The 20,127-nt window shown below is 45.2% G+C and overlaps 2 protein-coding genes across 2 annotated transcripts in view; both read left to right on the forward strand.

The window, feature by feature from the left end:
• The first annotated feature begins 331 nt into the window (after positions 1 to 331).
• On the forward strand, positions 332 to 6,898 carry LOC115553855 (pituitary tumor-transforming gene 1 protein-interacting protein). Its single transcript, XM_030370378.1, has 7 exons — positions 332 to 345; positions 634 to 679; positions 795 to 903; positions 1,851 to 1,959; positions 3,016 to 3,081; positions 4,845 to 4,891; positions 6,213 to 6,898. Exons 1-7 carry the CDS (start codon positions 332 to 334, stop codon positions 6,257 to 6,259), a joined length of 438 nt encoding a protein of 145 aa, XP_030226238.1. The 3' UTR covers positions 6,260 to 6,898.
• Positions 6,899 to 8,177: 1,279 nt separating this feature from the next.
• Positions 8,178 to 20,127, forward strand: part of cdk14 (cyclin dependent kinase 14) — a 102,437-nt gene continuing 90,487 nt past the window's right edge. The window contains exons 1-2 of the mRNA XM_030371007.1: positions 8,178 to 8,652; positions 10,469 to 10,500. Coding sequence (XP_030226867.1) covers positions 8,571 to 8,652; positions 10,469 to 10,500 — 114 coding nt within the window. The 5' untranslated portion in view covers positions 8,178 to 8,570. The remainder of the gene's footprint in view (positions 8,653 to 10,468; positions 10,501 to 20,127) is intronic.

The following is a 20,127-nucleotide window of genomic DNA, read 5'->3' on the forward strand; positions in this document are numbered from 1 at the left end:
ATCGTTGCGGTAGACCGGGATAACGCCAAAATTCACGGTCCTCTCTCCATTGCTACCATGAAGGCTGAAGGCAAGCTCCCCCCGCCAGGCTTGGCACGTGACTGACACGCCCACCTCAACACATCCAGGAAGTACCAGTTCATCAGCGATAACACCACAGGATCAGAAGGGCGAGAACGAGAACCCCTGGATTAGACCGATTTGATGACCACTGTTATTTAACGTTTACCCTGCTCGATTGAATGACGAATATGAATCATTCACACAAAAATTGTGTCGCCATGTCGGTGTTCTTCACAGTAGTTTTGTTCGTTTTCATCGGCCAGACGGAATGCCAAACGGACGGTAACGTCACACCTCCAGCGAAGCGTAAGCACCAACTTTTATACTTGTACTAGTACTACTACACTAGTCATACTACTAATATTCACAATTCTAACACTACTACTTTATAAGCTTTGTTTTCCACATGCAGTCCTTGCATTTCTGTAGCACTTGTTGCAAGGCATACTGTCTTTAAAATGCGTCACACTGCGATCAGCCATCAAATCCAACTGGGGAAAGTAGAAGTAGTCATCATTTGGCACAAAGGTCAGCCTCAGTAAGTCTCTAAATTTCGTTTCATTTTCCCAGCTGTTCTGCATCCACAACATGCAACTCCTGTCTCCAGTCATCCAAGGTAAGGCCCAGAGGACCTTCTGGTTCATTACATTGTGTGGCTGTGTGTGGAGATCATAACGAAGATCACTATCAAAATCACTTTGGTTATTGACATGTTTTTGCTTTCTGCGTAGTGTTTATGGTGTTACACCAACGACACCTGTACGGATTACCCCGTGAGCCACCTGCTCCCTTCCTCAGCGGAATGCAAGCTGTCCGACGCGCGCTGGGGAGTCTGCTGGGGTGGGTGCTGCGTCTACTGGGACGCACACGCACAAGCACATGCACCAGTAAACATGTGTATCACCTCAAGAGTTTTTTTTTAACTGGGACATGTTGCAGTCAAATAGAGACAAATGTTCACTATGCATTTATCCATTTATGTTAGTTTCATCATGACATTATTTGGGGAGGAGCTTCCCAAACATCACTTCTTCGGGTTTGCTGAAATGTGTTTTTGTGTTAACACGAGAGAAACGTACTTTGCTCTCGTCTTCTTATTTAAAGCTTTTTCATGTGCTGGGACGCGCGCGCGCGCACACACACACCACACACACACACACACACACACACACACACACACACACACACACACACACACACACACACACACACACACACACGCGCACGCACACACACTTTTTTGTGTTAACATGAGAGTTATATATGGTATTTTCTCCTTTTGTGTTCTTACTTTAATCGAAGCATAGGTTTATAAGACTCGATTCCTGTCTCTAGGCACAAGTAATATCAAACAAAAGTTAAAGGTGTTTGTTTGGTGGATTGTCCAAAAATAACCCCAACTTTCCAACATGCAAATATGTGCTAGAGCAGTCTGGTGTCTTAAGTTTCGTTTAGTTTCATTTTCACAAATGCAATAGGTGTAGTTGCGCTACATTGACACTGGGTGGCAGCATTGCTTCATCGGTCAACTGCAACTTGCTTTTGTGGTTCGCCAGAGCTATTTTTGAGGCAACCCATAATTTTATTCTTCAGCATTTTTTTATATTTCATTAATAGGAGTTAATAAGAAGGTTTCGTTTTCTGCCTCATGTGTGAAACACAACCTGTCACATTATGCACTCAGTATGTTTTCTAGCAATTGTCAAAATATTTCCTTGACATTATTGGGTTCCAGATGACGAGGGCAGATGTTCACTATGCGTCTTTTTTGTTTTTTTCTGTCACAGTGAACTTTGAGGTCCTGATTATCACCATGGCAATGCTGGCAGGGAGCATCCTAATCGCCATTTCTGTATGCTGCTGTTGGTGCTGCTGCTGTAGGAGATGTCGTTCAGGGTAAGACTAAACAAAAGGTGACATAAACAGGCTGCTGCTGTTACCCAAAGGAAAACAATTGATGGTTAAATTGCCCTTTTATAGCGCTTTGAAGCAAACCGTAAAATGGAACCACCAGGGAAATGCTTATTAATACAAAGCATCAAAATACAGTATCCAGTGTACTGAAGTGTATCATCAAACTCCTTCTCTGGAGAAGAGATTGCTCAGACCCTAGACTAGCTTCAACACAAGATACAATTGTCATGTGTCTGGGGATTTGTGTGATGCTCTTATTATGCAGAAACCAAGGCGTCAGTCAGATGTCAAAAGTATATAAATAAATACGTGGGGGATTCACAAAGTCAATCAACTGCATTCTGGCTTGACACCCAAATGTCACTCTGGCAAGTATGATTATCCATTTGAAAAGGCCAAGAGCTTTTTTTGATAAAGCACAGCAATTCTTTTTTATGTGAACTTTTTCCTGACTTTATTTGAAGTGTAAAATATGTTTCATTTGTGGTCTGAAAGCCATACATCCACTTTCCTCTTAGGGCACGACTTAGATACATAAAGGAGTTTCTAAAGCCTATTCTAAACCTAGTTCCCAGTCAATTACAGGGATAACATTTTAGGCACCGATTCACTCATGCAGCTACATTGTGGAACGTTTCTGTTTTGCGCCGCTCACACATGGCATAGTAATGTTGAAAAAGATGGGCCAAGGGGCAGTTCAGGAGATGGAAGTAATCCGTCAGAATTCATCCAGTTTTGTTTGAAGATAAAGTTGCAGATTCAAACATGTCATCAGCAAAGTATTTAGATTGGTATGCCCGCTGCAGGTGAAAGCATCTTTCGTCAGATGGAAATTTCCGTTTATGTGCCTCTTCTAGCAATGTTACTGCTTTATTACAACACAGCCGTTCTGGCAGTGATTTGGAAATGTCACTAGTTCTGTGTGTGTGTGTGTGTGTGTGGTGTGTGGTGTGTGTGTTGTGTGTGTGTGTGTGTGTGTGTGTGTGTGTGTGTGTGTGTGTGTGTGGGGTGTGTGTGTGTGTGTGTGTGTGTTTCCAGGCCAGACCAAGATGAGGAACAGTTCACCAGGAGGAGAGAGGAGATCAGACAGCGTGCTGAAGAGCGGTGAGAGGAACCAGTCCAACATTAGCGTTATCTTTTCTGTTGCCTTTTGATTTAGAAGCCACATCTAACGATGTTACCACACTCAGCAGCCCGCAAACGGCCTAGCTATACTATACTATAGAAAGGACACTTTGTCCTTGTTTTGGGAATTCAAGGGCGCAACTGACTCGCAAATCGTACAAAAGTGCCCAATGTTCTTGAGGTCAGGTAACTGGCGCTTATGTCTGCGTCCACGCATTGGTCGTGAAAACGTTCACTTAGAGAGCGGTGTGTGTGGTTTCGCCATCCTAGGACGGCGAATTTCCTCTTCGTCTAAAGTTCTTCCGCCGCCTGACTGAATGTCGGAGCCTTGGGTTCTTCTCGTTTCGTCCGGGTTTTTTCCACAGTGTCTCCCAGCTCATCCTCTCAGCATAGCCTGCTGATAGGCTGTTAAATGTATGCGTTCATGCAGAAAGAAAGTTGGGCCGACTGCGGCTTATCATCACTCGCAGGGCTGCAGCGAAAGCTCAAGCCTCCCTTTGCTCGTGTACGAGCGAGGGACGGGGAACGTGTCCGGGGTTTATGTCTGCCTGAGCCAGACTTCACTTGGGCCCCTGTGCACGGCTGAGCCATCAGAGCCCCAGTGTTAGTATCAGTGCACTGACCTACATACACAGTGTCTTTCCTGCTAAACGGACACCCAGGCACGAGGAGCGGATCGTGGGATCAGTGTAGGCCGGGCCTGGGAGACATCTCTGGTGGAGAGGCAGCGCTGAGGAGCCAGGCAGCAGCCCAGGTCCAGCTGGACACCAAGTGTCTGGAGGGGAAATGACGACAGTCACCACACATGCAACCACACACACTCTAATCACGTCTCCTACCCCTCGACTGCTGCTGCACCAAATCTGCTGTTCCCCCTTCAATCTATCCTAGAGATAAATAGGTTTATTTTTCAGCTTTATATTCACCAAGGACGGTCTGACAGTTGTGAGATTTGGTAAAGATGGGGAGAGAGAGAGAGAGAGAGGGAGGGACTGAGTTCTGGGTGTTATGAAGATGGGGAACTTGACTTTCTTGACATGCTCAAATGTTGAGTCAACTTGAACTGTGATTGCCTTTTAAGCCACGTTTAGCATGTCGATTTTGCTCCCTCCGACCAGAAGCATACTTAATCTCTTCCAAATCCCTCATCCACTCTTCCTCTGTCCTCCCCACTTGTTGCCAATATCTGTGGCTATGTTTTAGGGGCTGGTGTGGAGGGGGGGGGGGGGGGGGGTTGTGAGGCTGGAGCTGGGTGCAGATGGCAGGTGGCCCCATCTCGTCTCTCTGTTGCCCTGATTGCTCACAGATCACAACCTGGCAACAAAGTCCCCGCCTGATTTACGCCTACCCTTTGTGTGAAGATGGAGTGGATTTAATGCCCCCTGGAAGTCAAAGGCACAGGGAAAACAGCTTGGCAGATCCTTTGTATTCCCCCAGAACAGGCACACTGCAGGGCTGACGTACGGGTGCTGTTACACTCACTGTGTGAAGCACGGCCACTTTCACTGTCAATTAGCCATGTACATTATGGGATGTAAACAATGACATGAAGTCGATTATCCGGGGACCTAAACACACGTAGCGGATTTTGCTTCTTGTGTGTGTTTTTTATCCCCATGATGTGTCAGCAGTTTTTAGGGTGTTGTATTTCTTTATTTTATTTTTAAAGTGGTAGCTCCAAAGCTTATACCATATGGGGACTATTTTTACATTTTTAACACGCTTCCTCTTGCTGTTTCTAGGACCGGGGAGAGAAAGAACCGGCATGAGGATATCAGGAGGAAGTATGGTATGTCTCCTCCAAACACACACACCACTCTTTGAACCTCAGTTTAGCATAAATGCACATTGTTCCTTATTTCGTCTTGCATACCAAATGCGTAGTTGTTGACTATTGTTGCTGTTTGGTAGCAGCAGAGAATTATTCAGCGTTGCCAGAAGCACAGAGAACAGAAGGGTACGCCAACTCCCATGTGAACGAATCTATTGGATGGCGATTCATCTTTGCTTTGTGTCAGGCTATATTACCTCCTAATGATGTCCTGCAGGTTTTCCCTTCTTGTTACCGGGCCGAGAACATTAAAAGCCATTGATTATTTTTTTCTTCCTTGAAGCAGTCAATATAATGTATTTTTCCTTGGTGTCATTTATGCGTCCAGTTTTCACCCCTTGTATGAGGAACAGTATTTAGATTGCTCTGGACATGTGTCTCTACACAGTAAACAGGACTGGGTTGTATACCTGAGGATGATGAAAGTCTCTGCAGGGTGTGTTACTGTGTTCAGTCTGTTCAGCCAGAGAAGCTTACCCCCCCCCCACCCCCTCTAGAGGTTGAAATTTGGTTCTTCCACCACATAGTCAGTATCCTGACACTGCATGTATCGAGTCCCTCAGCAAATAGCAAATTGCAGGCTAACTATAGAAGCCATCATCCCGATATTCATTCAAGCTGTCTACGACCTCTATAAACGACATTTAAAACTGTTCAAGCAAATCAGTTTAAATCTAGTTCATACGAGCATTGACGTCATATAAGTTATGTATTACCTTTTTAAGGTCAGCCATCGTAGAACCCCATGCCCTTTATCGGTTCATCCCTTCCGCGGCATTGTGCAGAAACAAACCAACCCGATCCGTAGACATCTTGGGAGGTCATGGCCTGTCATTCGTTCAAAAAGGTTTGAATGACATGGACATAATTCGAAATGCCCAGACACAGAACGGCACGGGGAGGAATCCTTCCGTGCTCCTGCACGGCAAGTTGTGCACGGGTGCACGTACGGGCACACACCCTGTCGTCCGGTAAGCGAAGGTGAGATGTGCTACTGGTTTTATGCGACGCTGACATTGTGTTCTGCTCGGAGGACGTGACAGAAGTGATGGATGGACCGTTCAGTCTGAGCATCCTCCAGGGGAAGGCCTCGCGGTTGCCACATGCACTACACGAGTGCATCGTTCTACGTCGCAACGCTTTACCATGTCCAAATATGTTGAGGTGGCCCGTGTCCTTCCTACCTATCTATGACTGAAGAAGAAAAAAGGGTGATATATTTTGATTATGTTTTTATTTTATTGTCACTATTAATCTGACTTCCATCTCCGTCATCCAGGTTTGATGGCCGATTCCAGCAGCAAGTACAGCAAGCTTGAGGAATGAGTAAATCAATAGGGTGGGAGAGTGGTACACACACACATACATAAATACATGTATGCACACACACCAGGAAATGTTTCTGACTACCCTCACTGACCTTAAGTTCTTAATTTTAGCTTAACCATGATTCAATTTGAATAGTTATACAAAGACGTAATTTAAAGTAAAATCCTACTTTTGAACGTATTGTATTGACCAGACATGGATTGTCATTGTAACATAATCTTAAAGATAAATGAAGAAGAAATACATTTTCTGTGTGCCTTGAAGTGAAGCAGTATTAGCACTGATTGTATTTTGTTTTTAAACATTCTTTGTCTCTTTTCTTCTATTAGCTGTTATGTTACAGCCTGTGTTCAGATCTGTTGTCAGTTTCGTGTGAAGCTGCAGATAACCATACTTTATTCAAATGTTCAGCGATTCAGGAAGTACTGAATGTTGGCCCTTCATGATTGGATTGAATTATTAAGTGAAACCAAATAGAAATTCTGGGTGATTATCAGATCTGGCAAACCCCAGACGTAGACTAGAACAACAGGGTAGATGTGAATACATCTTTGCAATTCAAACATATATTGTCAAATATTCTTATAAGTCTCCGTTTTGTTTTGCATATACAATAAAAGTGTATATTAAAACGACTGACGTAGTGGGATGTTGTCTGATTGTTCTGGAAGCCTAAGCAGTCGGCTGTCTGTGTGCTGTACTCTGGCAGAGGGGAATCATCTTCTGCTTCTGCGTCATCAGGCTAGACTCTTTGATGTTACCTTAGAGACCCGCCGCAAGAAGCTCTAGACATGTCATCAGGGTCTAACAGCCTCGTGATCGGTCCTCCTGCTCTGCGGTGATTACAGTAACGTCAGTGATCAAATCTGATCACCAATAACCACTTCACACCATGTAGAAGACTCTGGATGCCCTTTAGGTTTAGCTTATTAATGTTTAAGGTAAAGGATTGATCAGTAAGCCACTACAGAGAAACGTAAGAGCTTGTTACAGACGCACATGTTGAGTTGAGTCGAGTGATGGAGGAAATCAAACAGAAGACAATATAACCATAGAATAACAATAATATGACAAATATAAACCAATAGTTAAAGATAAAGTGTAAAAAACTGAGGGCAAATTAGCATTCATGTCCATCAGGTACAGTGCCACACAGTACTTTGAGTGGACTGGTGGCTCCAGGTGGTGAATCTGTGTAAATGAGTGATGAGTCATTAACTCATCCACTACACTGAAGTCCAATTAAACGTAATGAGGCTGCACCCAATAACTAAACAATTTAACCTTTCAGTAGTAGTATGACATATGGTAAAAACCACAATCAAAGGTATCATTGTTTTAGTAAACCTGCATCAAACAGTTGGTGTTGGCTATCAACCTACAAAATTAATTTTATAGTGTTGGATTAAAAAAGGGTCGTGGGGCAATTAAATTAGTTGATGGTTGATAACAATTGGCGCAGGAAAAGTGAGCGAATAGACCCAGATTCTGTAGGTCAATATCTATTTCAGTGAATTTACCAGTGGCAATTAGTTTGTTAATACTTGTCTTATACCACACATCTGCTGATGTGATGTGATCGGAGATTTGATTTAAACAGTTCTGATTAAAACTCCTTCTTAGGCTTTATCTTTAAAGAACTTGAACGTAAGGATGATATCGAAGGTTTTAATGTCAGTCAAGAAGGACGTTGGAGAGTTCAGCATTAGCAGACGGGGGTCACCGCCATCGATCTGTCTGCGCTGCAAGCTGCGCTCACATTAAAAACATTCCCTTCAGGCTGAGGGGCGGGCTCTTGGTTTGACCGACTTCGTTGATAGCGAATTAAACATCCCGTCCTCTTCTCCTCGACCAACAGGGAGATTCAAGGGCGGGTTGGGGTGTTTTTTTTTCTCTCTCTCACTGAAACCAGAGAGAGAATCCCAAAAATTGACATCCAGATTGCGGTGGAGCAGGGACTGAGTGGGACAAAACCCCGAAGAAAAACATTTACAGTTTTCGGTGCAGAAAACTAAGACGATCCGATTTTTAATGACGACAGCCTCTGTTATAGGCTCTCTACCACTCTGCTTGGTGCATCGTCCGTTTAATGGAATAGAATGTAGTTGAGATTCTAAACATATAGGGGGCATTCTTAAAAGCCGTTTTTGCATTCAAACCAATCCCCACGGATAGGAGCCTGGTCTGTGCGTCGTGTGTTTAGGGGTTTGGAAGACAACAACGTCGAAGCCCACAGTTTGAACCACTTCACCTTATATTCAGTGTTCGAGGAGCCGCTGCAGACGAGTCATCCAAATGTGCGATTCTGATGCCAGCTTCTAAGCCTGCAGAAAAAATCGGCAAAATGAAAAAGTTGAGAAGAACTTTATCCGAGAGTTTCAGAAGCATTGGTAAGAACTGTCTTTATTTTTGCTTGAATTGCATGACTAAAATCTGTCTAAAAGATAACCTTGTTGCTGCGAGACACGTGAAGTCACAAAGCCACCGCCAATAGTGGTGGACTAGAATGAAAGTCATCTGAAAGAGCATGCCACATGCATATGCTGTTTATATATAGATTAAAGTTATGTATATAAATCGATATAGATCTCCATCTATAGATCTATCTATCTATATATCAATCTAGATCTCCTCCATCTAGCTATCTATCTAGATCTCCACCTATATCTATCTCTGCTCGGTAGGCCTACATATTTCTATCGAACGATATAGGTCTGTATCTTCATTTCGTGTCGAGAGTATCCTATTTTTCTAAAATCAAATGCTAACAGAGGCAGCCTGTGTGGGATAAGATGAGAATTGCATTCAATTCAAATCTACAGTCCTGTCGATCCTGCGGTTGAAGAAAGATTGGCATTGACTTTTTCTCCCAGCAGCGCGGATTGGTCCTCTTTCCTCCCCTCTAAACCAACACAGCGCCTCTACTTTCACTCATCGATTGACCAGCATAGAGATTCTTTGTCCTTTTCGTCTAAAAACATATATATTAAGATAGTCTATAGGCCTAGTTTCCCACTAGATTTTTAATCAAAGCCACACAATCAAAAGAAAAAATAATGACTTGCAGGCACAAGGTTAATGACATTTCTATTTTAACAATATAATATAGGCTATCATTAAAATTAGCCTATGCCAACTTCAATTGAGTCTTTTGTAAAATGTGCCATCAATCAACAATCATCAATCAATCAACATATCTCATTAATGTAATTGTCACTTCCTACTTTAAAAAACATCAGAAAAACTCTAAAATAGCCTGTTACCTAAGCCTTCTGCATCGTGGTGACCATCCTGGTTTTGGTAAGTGAAATACACTGTATTGTGCAGTGTGGCCGTCTTTTTTAAACGGCAGTGATCTGGTCATATGGCCACGGTGGGGAATAATTGTGACTGTAAAAGCCTCTGGAGGAATTTGCAATTTTATGGCCCAGCGAGTAGCCGGAGTCTGACTCCAAAACACTTACTGTGACATGAAAAAGTCATTTAACCCCCCCTCCACCAACCCAACCCTCCAAAAAAAACACCATCACCACCATCACCACCACCACCCATCACACCAGCTCCTCCCCCCTCAAGCCTCCTCCGGAGCCATCTGGGGTCCCCTTCGTTTGTGTCGGAGACACGGCCCATTAAAACCAGGTTGAAATTATTAACTTTAAAACAGTGGCTTTGGACAGGGAGGGGGCTGGCTGTATGCATTGTGTTTGTTATTGACCAAACCTTGTGGATGGGGGGTAGCTGTCATGCGTCAGCGACTGTCAAGGTGGCGGCATCTCCCGGACAGAGTGGTTAACCTTCAGTTATTGTTAAACCAGATGGATATTGCTCTCACAAAGCAATCACAGGACCCCCCAGGAATTTTATGTGATCAAGGGGGTAAAGCTGCTCCGCTTAGAACCACATCGCTGCTATCGCTCTCCTGGTGCTCGTCTGGCTAACAAAGCCCATCACGAAAGGTCACCGATATGGCCGCCATGTCTAATACTTCCTCAGTGTTTGCTGTCCAAAAATCGTGGCAAATCTCAGTCTAACAGTTACAAATTCGGAGCCATCACCGGTCTTCTCCTGCGTCTCCTAAGCACACAGAATGTACCCCCGAACCAACCCCCTCCCCCCCCATGGCTCTAGGATGTTGCTCGTTCCTCAGAAGTTCCGTGTTTGGCAGGATGTCTCTTACTTTCTCTCTTCTCTTTCTTCCCCCTGCAGCGTTCAAGAAAGAGGACAGCGGCTTTGACGAAGTAAGTTGGAAAAGTCCAAAGCGTTTTGTTTTAAGCTGTTGTTGAACCCCCCACATCCACCCACCCCCCCACACCCGTCTCTCTCTGTCCTCGTCCATCGACTGAACCAATGGTATCGTGCGCAACAATTTGCGTGTAATCTATGTAATTAGTCAGCATGAGCTTTTAGGCAGCTGTTACGGGGATTGTCCCTGTTGTGGGGGATTTTTGCCTTTTGTGTGTGCAAACCCTGCTCTCTGTGGTGCGCATGGAATGTATTCATGTGAAGAGCATCATTTCTCCCTCTCATCTCGGATGTCCCTCCAGGGCTCTGCTGCTGCTTTATGGGATCTGGTCTGCTGGTTCAGTGGGAGCCCCGGCTGTAAAACATACAAAAACGCAGTAGAATATAGGAGAGCATTGAGGATGGTCTGCCGTCGGTTAATTGCTTCTCGTCTCTTTCTATATAGTAAATGGTATCTTTACTCTGGTGTTTGTCCCCCTCTTTCAGCCATGCAAACACACACGCTCTCTCTCTCTATCTATCAACATACCTTTCTATCGCTCTCACGCCTACTATCTGCTGTATTTTCCTCATCTTGATTTGCCCGTGTATAGGCTTTGACTAGATGAGCTACTCAATAGGGCCGAGTGAGTACTGGTAGGTTAAATTTAATGTGTTGGCTGGGAATTTATGCTTGGTCAACCATTTGAGTTTAAGTAACATTGATTTTTCTTCCCTCCCCATTTACACCCAGACTGGATAGACTTGTCTTGGATAGAGACGTGCATCTCTATCCAAGGCATGGTCAGCTTCTTTCAGTCTCTAGACTCCTATGCGGTTCCATAAAAGAGCACTGCACACGATTCATGGCCTGTTGATTCTAGGCCTGTTAAGCCAACTAGTCTTAAACAGAGCCCAATTTTTTGAAAAAGATATTTGAAAGATGCACCAACCAAAGCTATAACAAAGGTATTCAAGTGCCCATTATGTGTGCTGTCTCAAAATGCAAAACATACTGTAGAGCGGTACATCTTCGCTAGTTGAATGTTGCTATTAGTGGTAATGCTCCTGGCTGCCCTCCGTCTCAACACACCTGTTCCTTTAGGGACCAAGTTCTGTCCAAATTATGCAAAACTCACTTCACTTGCACTTAACTTCTAGTTCTGACCCTTCCTCATTATTCCATGTATTTATTTGAATCCGCGTACACGATGATACTGAATGGGAGCGTTGTATCACATCCAATTCAACAACAAAAAGGGGCAACCGATTCTTATTCATTTGATTCTACGCTCAAAGTCTCTCTCGTCTTCTTCTGGGGTACGGCGAGGGTTAGGGTTATTCTGTTTTCCCTCTCCGCCTCTCGCTGTGCAGCCTCAGCCCTCTGCGGAGTCTGTGGTCGGAGCGCTCAGCGCGTTCAACATCACACTATTAGATGTTTTATGGTTTTTCCAGAAGATCCTTGCATGGGAGTCATTGTCCGCTTGCTCGCTAGCAGCCGCTCAGTGTAAATATCGTGAATGCCGATGCGTCTTTATCGGGACTCTTTGACGGCTCTCTTGTGATTTGTGAGACGGGGAGATGGTCGTCCCCCTCCTTCTTTTTTGGTTCTTGATGTTGTTCTGGAACGAGGAATGCACGATAAAAACCTCATGAAGTAGAGCTCTCGCAAGAAATGAGTGCCACGGGAATTAGCCTTGGCTATTGGCTATAAATGGGCTCTGCTGCCGAGGAAGAATGTAAAGAATTTAGTGTAGGAAAAAATCTGTTTCCTGCAGGGATGAAGAGGGAATTAGATTTCACTGGCCTGCAGCTATACCATGAACATGAACGATGAAGATTCGCTCATGTGTGTGTGGGTGGGTAGGTGGGTGAGTGTGAGACAAACGTAAAGTTTTTGTCATAATATAAACAAGAAATGTAGTTAGAATCTAGAGAGTCTCTGAGACATGGATTGCCTGTTTCAATCTAAACATTTTAATTTATCTAAATTAAATCTTTTGAATTGAATTTGGTCTGTTTCAACAATACACATGCTCATTTGTTAGTGTCCTACAATAAGGACTATCTAATTGTTTCACAAGCATCGTAAATCCGTTAAGTGACTGGAGATATCAATGCTCTTGGATGAATTAGGCAAAATTGGTTTAATTAAATAATTTGATATCAGACATTTTTAATAGGTCTAGCAGGGGAATCAAATCGGCCTTACAGACTTTATTGTAGCTGGAAGGCATACTGCGTACTGCGTAGGCCTACTGCTCCACACTGTGACGTTTCACATGTTTTCTTCGGACACAGAAACCACATTCCTAACTATGAGGGCTCCGGTTGTTGAGTTGCTATTGCACAATTGTTGGAGAAAATGAGAACTGCGCAAGTCATACTCAAAACCACAACAACAAAAGTGGTCGGGCAGACTTCCCTTGCATCACAGTGCTTATTTGATGTGGCATTGCTTCGAAAAGCTTTCCCAAAAACCCTCCCACTGTGATATAGAAGGTTGTTAATACCAAAATAAAATAAATCCTCTTTCGGACTGTCCTATCTTTCACCCCTTTTCTGTCACTCCAAAGTATCCCATCGGTCCATTACCCCTGTTCTCCGCCCCTCTCTTCTCTCCCTCTTTCCTCTCTCCTTCTGCCCTCTCTCCCTTTCGTCTCCTCCTGTCCTCTCCTTCTCTTCTCTCTCCCTCTGTCCTCTCTCTTTATCGTCTCTTGTCTTCTTCTGTTCTCTTCCTTTTCTCTCTCTCTCTCTCTCTCTCTCTCTCTCTCTCTCTCTCTCTCTCTCTCTCTCCTCCTCTCTCTCTCTCTCTCTCTCTCTCTCTCTCTCTCTCCTCTCTCTCTCTCTCTCTCTCTCTCTCTCTCTCTCTCTCTCTCTGTGTGTGTGTCCTCTCCTTTTCTCCCTTCCCACTGTCCTCTCTCCCTCTATATTTTCCCCTCTCTCTCTGTCCTCTCCTTCTCACCCTTCCCTCTGTCCTCTCTCTCTATTTCTCCCCCTCTATCCCACTATCCTCTTTCCCTCTATCTTCTCCCCTCTCTCTCTGTCCTCTCCTTCTATCCCTTCCCTCGCTCCTCTCTCTCTACTTCACTCTGTCCTCTCCTTTCCCCTCTCTCGCTATGTCCTCTCCTTCCTCCCTCCTCCTCTGTCTTCTCCTTCCTGTCTTCTCCTTCTTCCCTCTTCCCTTTGTCCTCTCTCTTTACTTCCCTCTGTCTTCTCCTCCCTCGCTCTCCCTCTATCCTCTCTCTCTATTGTCTCCTCTCCTACCCATCTCTCCCTCTGTCCTCTCCCTCTATCTTCCCCTCTCTTCCACGGTCCTTTCCCTCTATCGTCCTCTGTACAGCCCTGTGCACTTCCTCTTCTTTCATCATTTAGCTGTTCCTCTTTTTTTCTCCCTCGCTCCGTCTCTGTCTGCTTTCACTTTCTCTGGTGCCGACTTCCCCTCGCACATCCATCACTCTCGCTCTCTGCCTCACACACTCGGACGCACACAAACGCACAAGACACTCACGCACATAGTCCCATAAACATGCAACGGCATTCGCACGTGCAAAGAGACACACACACACACACACACACACACACACACACACACACACACACACACACACACACACACACACACACACACACACACACACACACAGACACACACACACACAGACACACACACAGACACACAGACAGACCTTCACCTTGGTTATCCGGGTCTCCTGCTGCCATTCTTCCCTGTTTCATCTTGTCTCACTCTCTAGAGGCTCTGCTGTTGCTTCTGTCTGTCCGTCTGCACCCTCTCCCTATGTTATCACACGAGTGGACTTTGTCAGGGTTTATCAGCCCCATAGCTATTGGTTAGCAGGGGCCTACATTTTCATATTCATACACACTATGATTATTATATATTCATATGACAAGGGAGGAGTACGTGTCTCGCTGGGAGATGGTTCTACAGTCTAGCTATGTCTTTGTCAAATTACTGTCAGCATTGTTGTTGTTTGTTTACAGAAATCCATTTGAACATTTCTTTTTCATAAATTATTTAGCAGCGTTCTCTCTCTCTCTCCGTCTTCTTCTCTCTCTCTCTCTCTCTCTCTCTCTCTCTCTCTCTCTCTCTCTCTCTCTCTCTCTCTCTCTCTCTCTCTCTCTCTCTCTCTCTCTCTCTCTCTCTCTCTCTCTCTCTCTCTTCTCTCTCTCTCTCCCCTGCCTTTGTCTTTGTCACATTGGAACTTCATTATCTATTCTCAGCAGAATAGGACTCTGCTGTCTCGTATTACTTTTCATGCACGGATAATAAAAAAAAACAAATGCAATGAACGTCTACTTCCATCACCTTGTGTCAGTGTGAAAGCTAACCATACGTGCCGCGCAAGGCACATACACATTGTGTCAGCAAAAGTAAAACACCATCATTGTGTGTGTCAAAACACACACACCCACGGTTTTAAGCCTTGATGCTTTATCACAGGACGCACCACCCAACCATAAACTCTGCTGTTGCACCTTAACTGCACATGACAAGCAACACAGAGGATGAATCGAGAAATGAAGATGAGGGGATGTTGTCGATATACGTGCACCTAGGGTAGTCTTGCGATACCAGCGACTGACATTTTTAATAAGTCTTAGTGTCAACGTCTCTGTCATGCCAGTGACTCTAATGGATTTTAATTTACCATCAACATTTGACAAGCAGCAACCCACTTCCTTTTCGTACCTCCATACACTGCTTACGTTGTTTACCGCATGGGGGAATTCAATGTTCCACTGTCTCCTTCTCACTCGCTCGCCCGGTTTCCCTGTGTTTGTGCGTGTGTGTGTGTGTGTGTGTGTGTGTGTGTATGTGTGTGTGTGTGCGTGTGTGTTTCTGTGTGCGTGTGCAAGGGATAGTGTTGCCCACAAATGTTTAAGTGTACTAAGGCAATTATGTGTAGTGCCTGTTTCCTCCATCTTATAACCAGCTGTTTTCCAGCCTCTCCTCTCCACTCTGCAAGGTCAAAGCATGGCTCGCTGGAAGTGTGTGTCTGTGTGTGTGTGTGTGTGGTATTAGGGGACTCCCATCGGGGACATTTGTATGCAAGGAAGGTAAAACACTAACAGTATTGATTTGTTTCGTTTGAAGTTCAATTTCGAAAGCTTATTTGGCAGTAAAAATAAATAAAGGTAATGTTCCCAGTCGACAGAGAGCGCTGATAATGTTCCTAGTAATATAACAAAGGAAGGTTACTGATTGCTAGTCTGGCTGTTTAGAACTTGACAACGTTACTGGTTTTAGTGCAGCTCGGGGACATTGATGTCATCCCCTGACAGAAAATCAATAACCGCTGTCCCCTTGAGGGGGCGAGAGAGAGCGGACTAGGCAAAAATAAATAAAGGTAAAGGAACAAATGCATAAGGACCCATCAGACCGCAAACCTCACACATCAGCATCGGTAGAGTGTTTGGTTTTAAGAGGGAGACGTCGAGTGATCGCATCGCCGCACATCTGTTGTTGGTGTGTGTTTGTTAAGACCTTCCACCCATTACAATAACCATAAAGTGCCAGTTCCAGACATCCTACGACCGAATCGATACGCGACACATATCGTCCCGGTCCCCGGTGCCTGATCCTCAGCCTGGCCTGGCTTATCATCTCTCCTCCACTGCCTTCTCGGTTTGACCACAAGAGACAGGGGATGGCTTAAAGGGTCCCTGAAATCTTGATTACATTGTTGTCTTTTTAATTCACAATAAGAGCGCAGAAAGGTTTACAATGTGACTTTGACAAGCTTTTAAACGTCTCTTTGATTAACTCGCTTTTATCGTGGTTTAATTAATTCCCAGGGACCGATTGCTGTCATGGCCTTTAGCGATACAGTTTTGAGTTGCTGCTATTGGGTCCACAGCTTATTGTGACATGATATTTCATCATGGACTTGTGTGCCCTGCAATGCCTTATACGTGGCATTCAGCCATTGGCATTATGTAACTAACTCTTCTATTCCAGCAGAGGAATCAGAATTGGTAAAATATAGTACAATTTATGCCTATGCTTTTTCTTTTTGTTGTACTGTGACTCAAACTGTGAAAGGCCTGGTGGCTCATTCCTTTCTACTTCCTCCCGTCTTAACGTTACAATCCTGAGGAAATGCCTTTCCCTGAGGTTGCCCTCTCCTCTCAGTCACTTAGTGAATGAACTCATGCTCTGAAGTCACCCGGGTTTAATCAAAGCCAAGATTTCACACGCCCCGCCACAACGCTGCTTATAATGTTATTTCTTTGAAAGCTGCTTTGCCATTCTGTCGCATGCGGAAAATTACATATTTAAAAGCCGAGGCGGCAGAAACAAGTGTAGAACGAGAAGGGCTCTGTCTCCTGGGTAGGATAGAGGAAGCCTCGTGAGAGGAGCGTGTCCATCCATTCTTGAGATGAGGCTGAAGCCTTCCATCCAGGCAGAATCTACTCCCTGGCCGGCTGCATTTTATTACGACTCCAGGGTGCACAACAGTGTGGCTGTCTAATCCATACTAGCGATCCAATCAGGGGCGTGTAACATACCGCACATTTGATCATCCGTTGTGCGGGCGTAACCGCTCGCACCGCTAAGTTATTGCAGAATATTGAATACATAACAGTGTGACTGTGAACCCATCAACGGTGCATTTTAATTCTCGGTACAGGCAATGCAATCTGTTTATTGCTTTTTGTTCATTTCAACCTGAGTGGAAAAAACAATTGACTTTGCCTTCATTTGAAATAAAAGAAATTGGAATGATTTTTTTTTTTTTTTTCAGAGTCTTTAGATAATAGTACACTGGCAAAACTAAAGGACTGTGAAACCCCCAGCCCTGGCGGTGTGGGTACCAGACCTTGATTGATTATACCATAGTTACTTTACAGTATAATGTATCACCCTGCTGCCTCCTGAGGGAGAAACTTTTACTTCTTCCCGTGTTTTGCATCAAGCGACTACCAGTGTATCGTATATCTGAAAGAGTTTTGCTCTAGGTGTTCAGGATCAATGCAATCTATACCTACTCTACATCTGCGGGTGTCTCTTCTCCGCTCCCATGATGCACCCCGGCACGATGCAACACAAGCCCAGCCTCCTCTCTGCAGAAAGGTTGTTTTTGTTCTCCTCGTGTCTGGGAGGCATGTACCTCTTAATTGTCTGCCCAATTCCAAGCATAATTTACTAGGCTGGCTGAGTCAGCAGGCTGTGCCAGAGCATCCTCCCATAGCGTATGAAGCAGCCAGCCAGCCAGCCAGTCAGCAAGCAGCCAAAAACCATGCAGGCAGGCAGGCAGGCTCAAGGGGCTGGTTTAGACCACTGGTTCCCATGGTGTCTGTCCTCATACAGAGCCGCCCCTCCCCCAGCCCGACTCTGGCTCTGTCGCTGTCTGCCTGTACAATCACTTCAACATGTCCAGTCTTCCTTCCTCTCTTTGCACTCAGCTGGGCAGGGAATTTTGTGTGTGTCTTTGCCAGAGATGGAGCCAGAGATGGAGAACAGGAGTGATTTGTAACACAAATTGGAGTTCTGCATGACTCTGGTTCTGTCTTAGCATATAGGGCTCACTAACTGTCGCCTCTCTGAATGTTATGCCTGTTGTGCTCAGCCTGCGCACCCGCTGTCACTCTGCGCCTAAGCCTGCCTGCCTGGGTGACTGGCTGACTGACTGACTGACTGTCACAGCTCAAACTCTCGCCACCAGCAGTGTTTATGCTGTGTCTGTCATTCTGATCTGTGACAACTGGCTAATCTGAGAGAGAGCGAGAGAGAGAGAGAGAGAGAATATGAGCGTGTGTGCATGAGCACGTGCGCACCACCAATTGCGATCCCTTCCCCGTCGTTGTGGTGCGACCTCACTAAATGAAGAGTCGGCATGCATGCGAGCGGCTCATCTCGCCCCGGCTTATTCAATCTGCGCAGGATGGCTCCAAATCGAAGTCGGCTGCTTACTGCTATGTATTTTTAGCTTGTTATGATTTGCCCTTCTCCCCGCGCATCGGAGGATTATTGTTATCTGTGGAAATTAGCAGGCCGGCCTCGGCCATCAGTCACGCAAGGGCTCAGTTTCCCTGCCGCCCCCGGGAGGTAATTCTGGGAGTCGCGGTGTAGAATGTGTCCGGCGATGAGCCCTCACGGTCAGCATGAGGCCCTGACAATCAGCCCCGGGGTCAGACAGATCGTCTGCTCCTAAACGCGCCGCGGCCTCATCTAGTCTTTAATTAACCCGCCGCTAATAGGCCACCAGGGGAGGCGTAATGGATTCGATATTGCTGAGGTATTAAAATGCAAATGTGGATGAAGAGCTTTTCTGGCTTTCTCTGCGGCGAAGTGCCTCGGCGATGATGTCGTCGCAAGGCACGTCGCATCAATCACACTGAAGGCTTCAGAGCCGCACCATATGCTCCGTTTTTTTATTATTTATCTCTTTTTTATTATTTATCTCTCTGGGGTAAGGCTATGAATTGGTTGCCAGTCATGCAGGTGAGAGTCATCCGGGGTAGGAGGGGCTGCCATAAAAGGTGGCACGAGACATGAGCAAAACTAAACACAATGTCGGATTTCTTTTCAAATCAGCAGATGTGGATTCGACAGGTGATCCGGAGACGTATAAATCATCCATGCTAGGAAATTAAAATCAATTTCCCTACCGAACGCGACGGTCTTGTGTGTATCGTCTCGGTGGTCGTCTCTGAATAACTCGACTACATTCAGGAGATTTTCAAATGTCAGAGTAAATGTTCGCCTTTTAATAAATGGCTTGACGAAAGACGGACTAAGAGCAGGGGAGGACAAAAAAAACCATCCTTGCTGACCTTTTGGGTTTCAGTAATATTACCCCATGTAGCAGAGGGAGACCAAACACAGATTTAGAGGAATGTGCCTGCGTGCAGTACTGTGTTTTTTCGCTCAAGCCCCAAGACCTTTGATTTATTTTACAAGTCCCTTGATAGAGAGAGAGAGAGAGAGAGAGAGAGAGAGAGAGAGAGAGAGAGAGAGAGAGAGAGAGAGAGAGAGAGAGAGAGAGAGAGAGAGAGAGAGAGATAGAGAGAGAGAGAGAGAGAGAGAGAGAGAGAGAGAGAGAGAGAGAATATCAGTACAATACAATATGGCAGCTGACAGTGAAAAGTTAGCAACCAACCAAGCGGTAAGACATACCCGTATTGAACAAATTGTGAGTGACTAGCTGTTTCTTCCATCTGGTCGTCGACGGTTTCATTCAACTAAGGCAACTAAGCGATGCTTACAAGCACATCTCCTCAATTAGGCCACAGTTGGAGATGGGAAGCAACAAGTGTAAATGTGTATGCCACGTACCAGTGCACACTGGCGTGCTTCACTAGAGATACCGCCTGCTAAATGCCAAATACAGAATACATAATAAGCAATGCTCGGATGTGTCAGACATCGGATGTAATGCGGTGTTAAATAGACGTAATGGCCTCACAGTTCTCACATATGAACACGGTTGAGGTTGTGCAGTGGGAGGTTGGCCCCCTCTGAGTATTAAGTCGTAGAACGGCGACGGCGTGGAAAGCACATCTTTGGCTAAGAAGCGGGATTGGCAACAAAGACTTTCTTTTATCCTCGGCAGCTGCTTGGCCAACCTCTCCTTATCTCCGTTGCGATAAGGTCTTTTGTCACTCCGCGGTTTACG

The sequence above is a fragment of the Gadus morhua genome, chromosome 11, assembly GCF_902167405.1.
Source record: "Gadus morhua chromosome 11, gadMor3.0, whole genome shotgun sequence".
NCBI classification, from domain to species: domain Eukaryota; kingdom Metazoa; phylum Chordata; class Actinopteri; order Gadiformes; family Gadidae; genus Gadus; species Gadus morhua.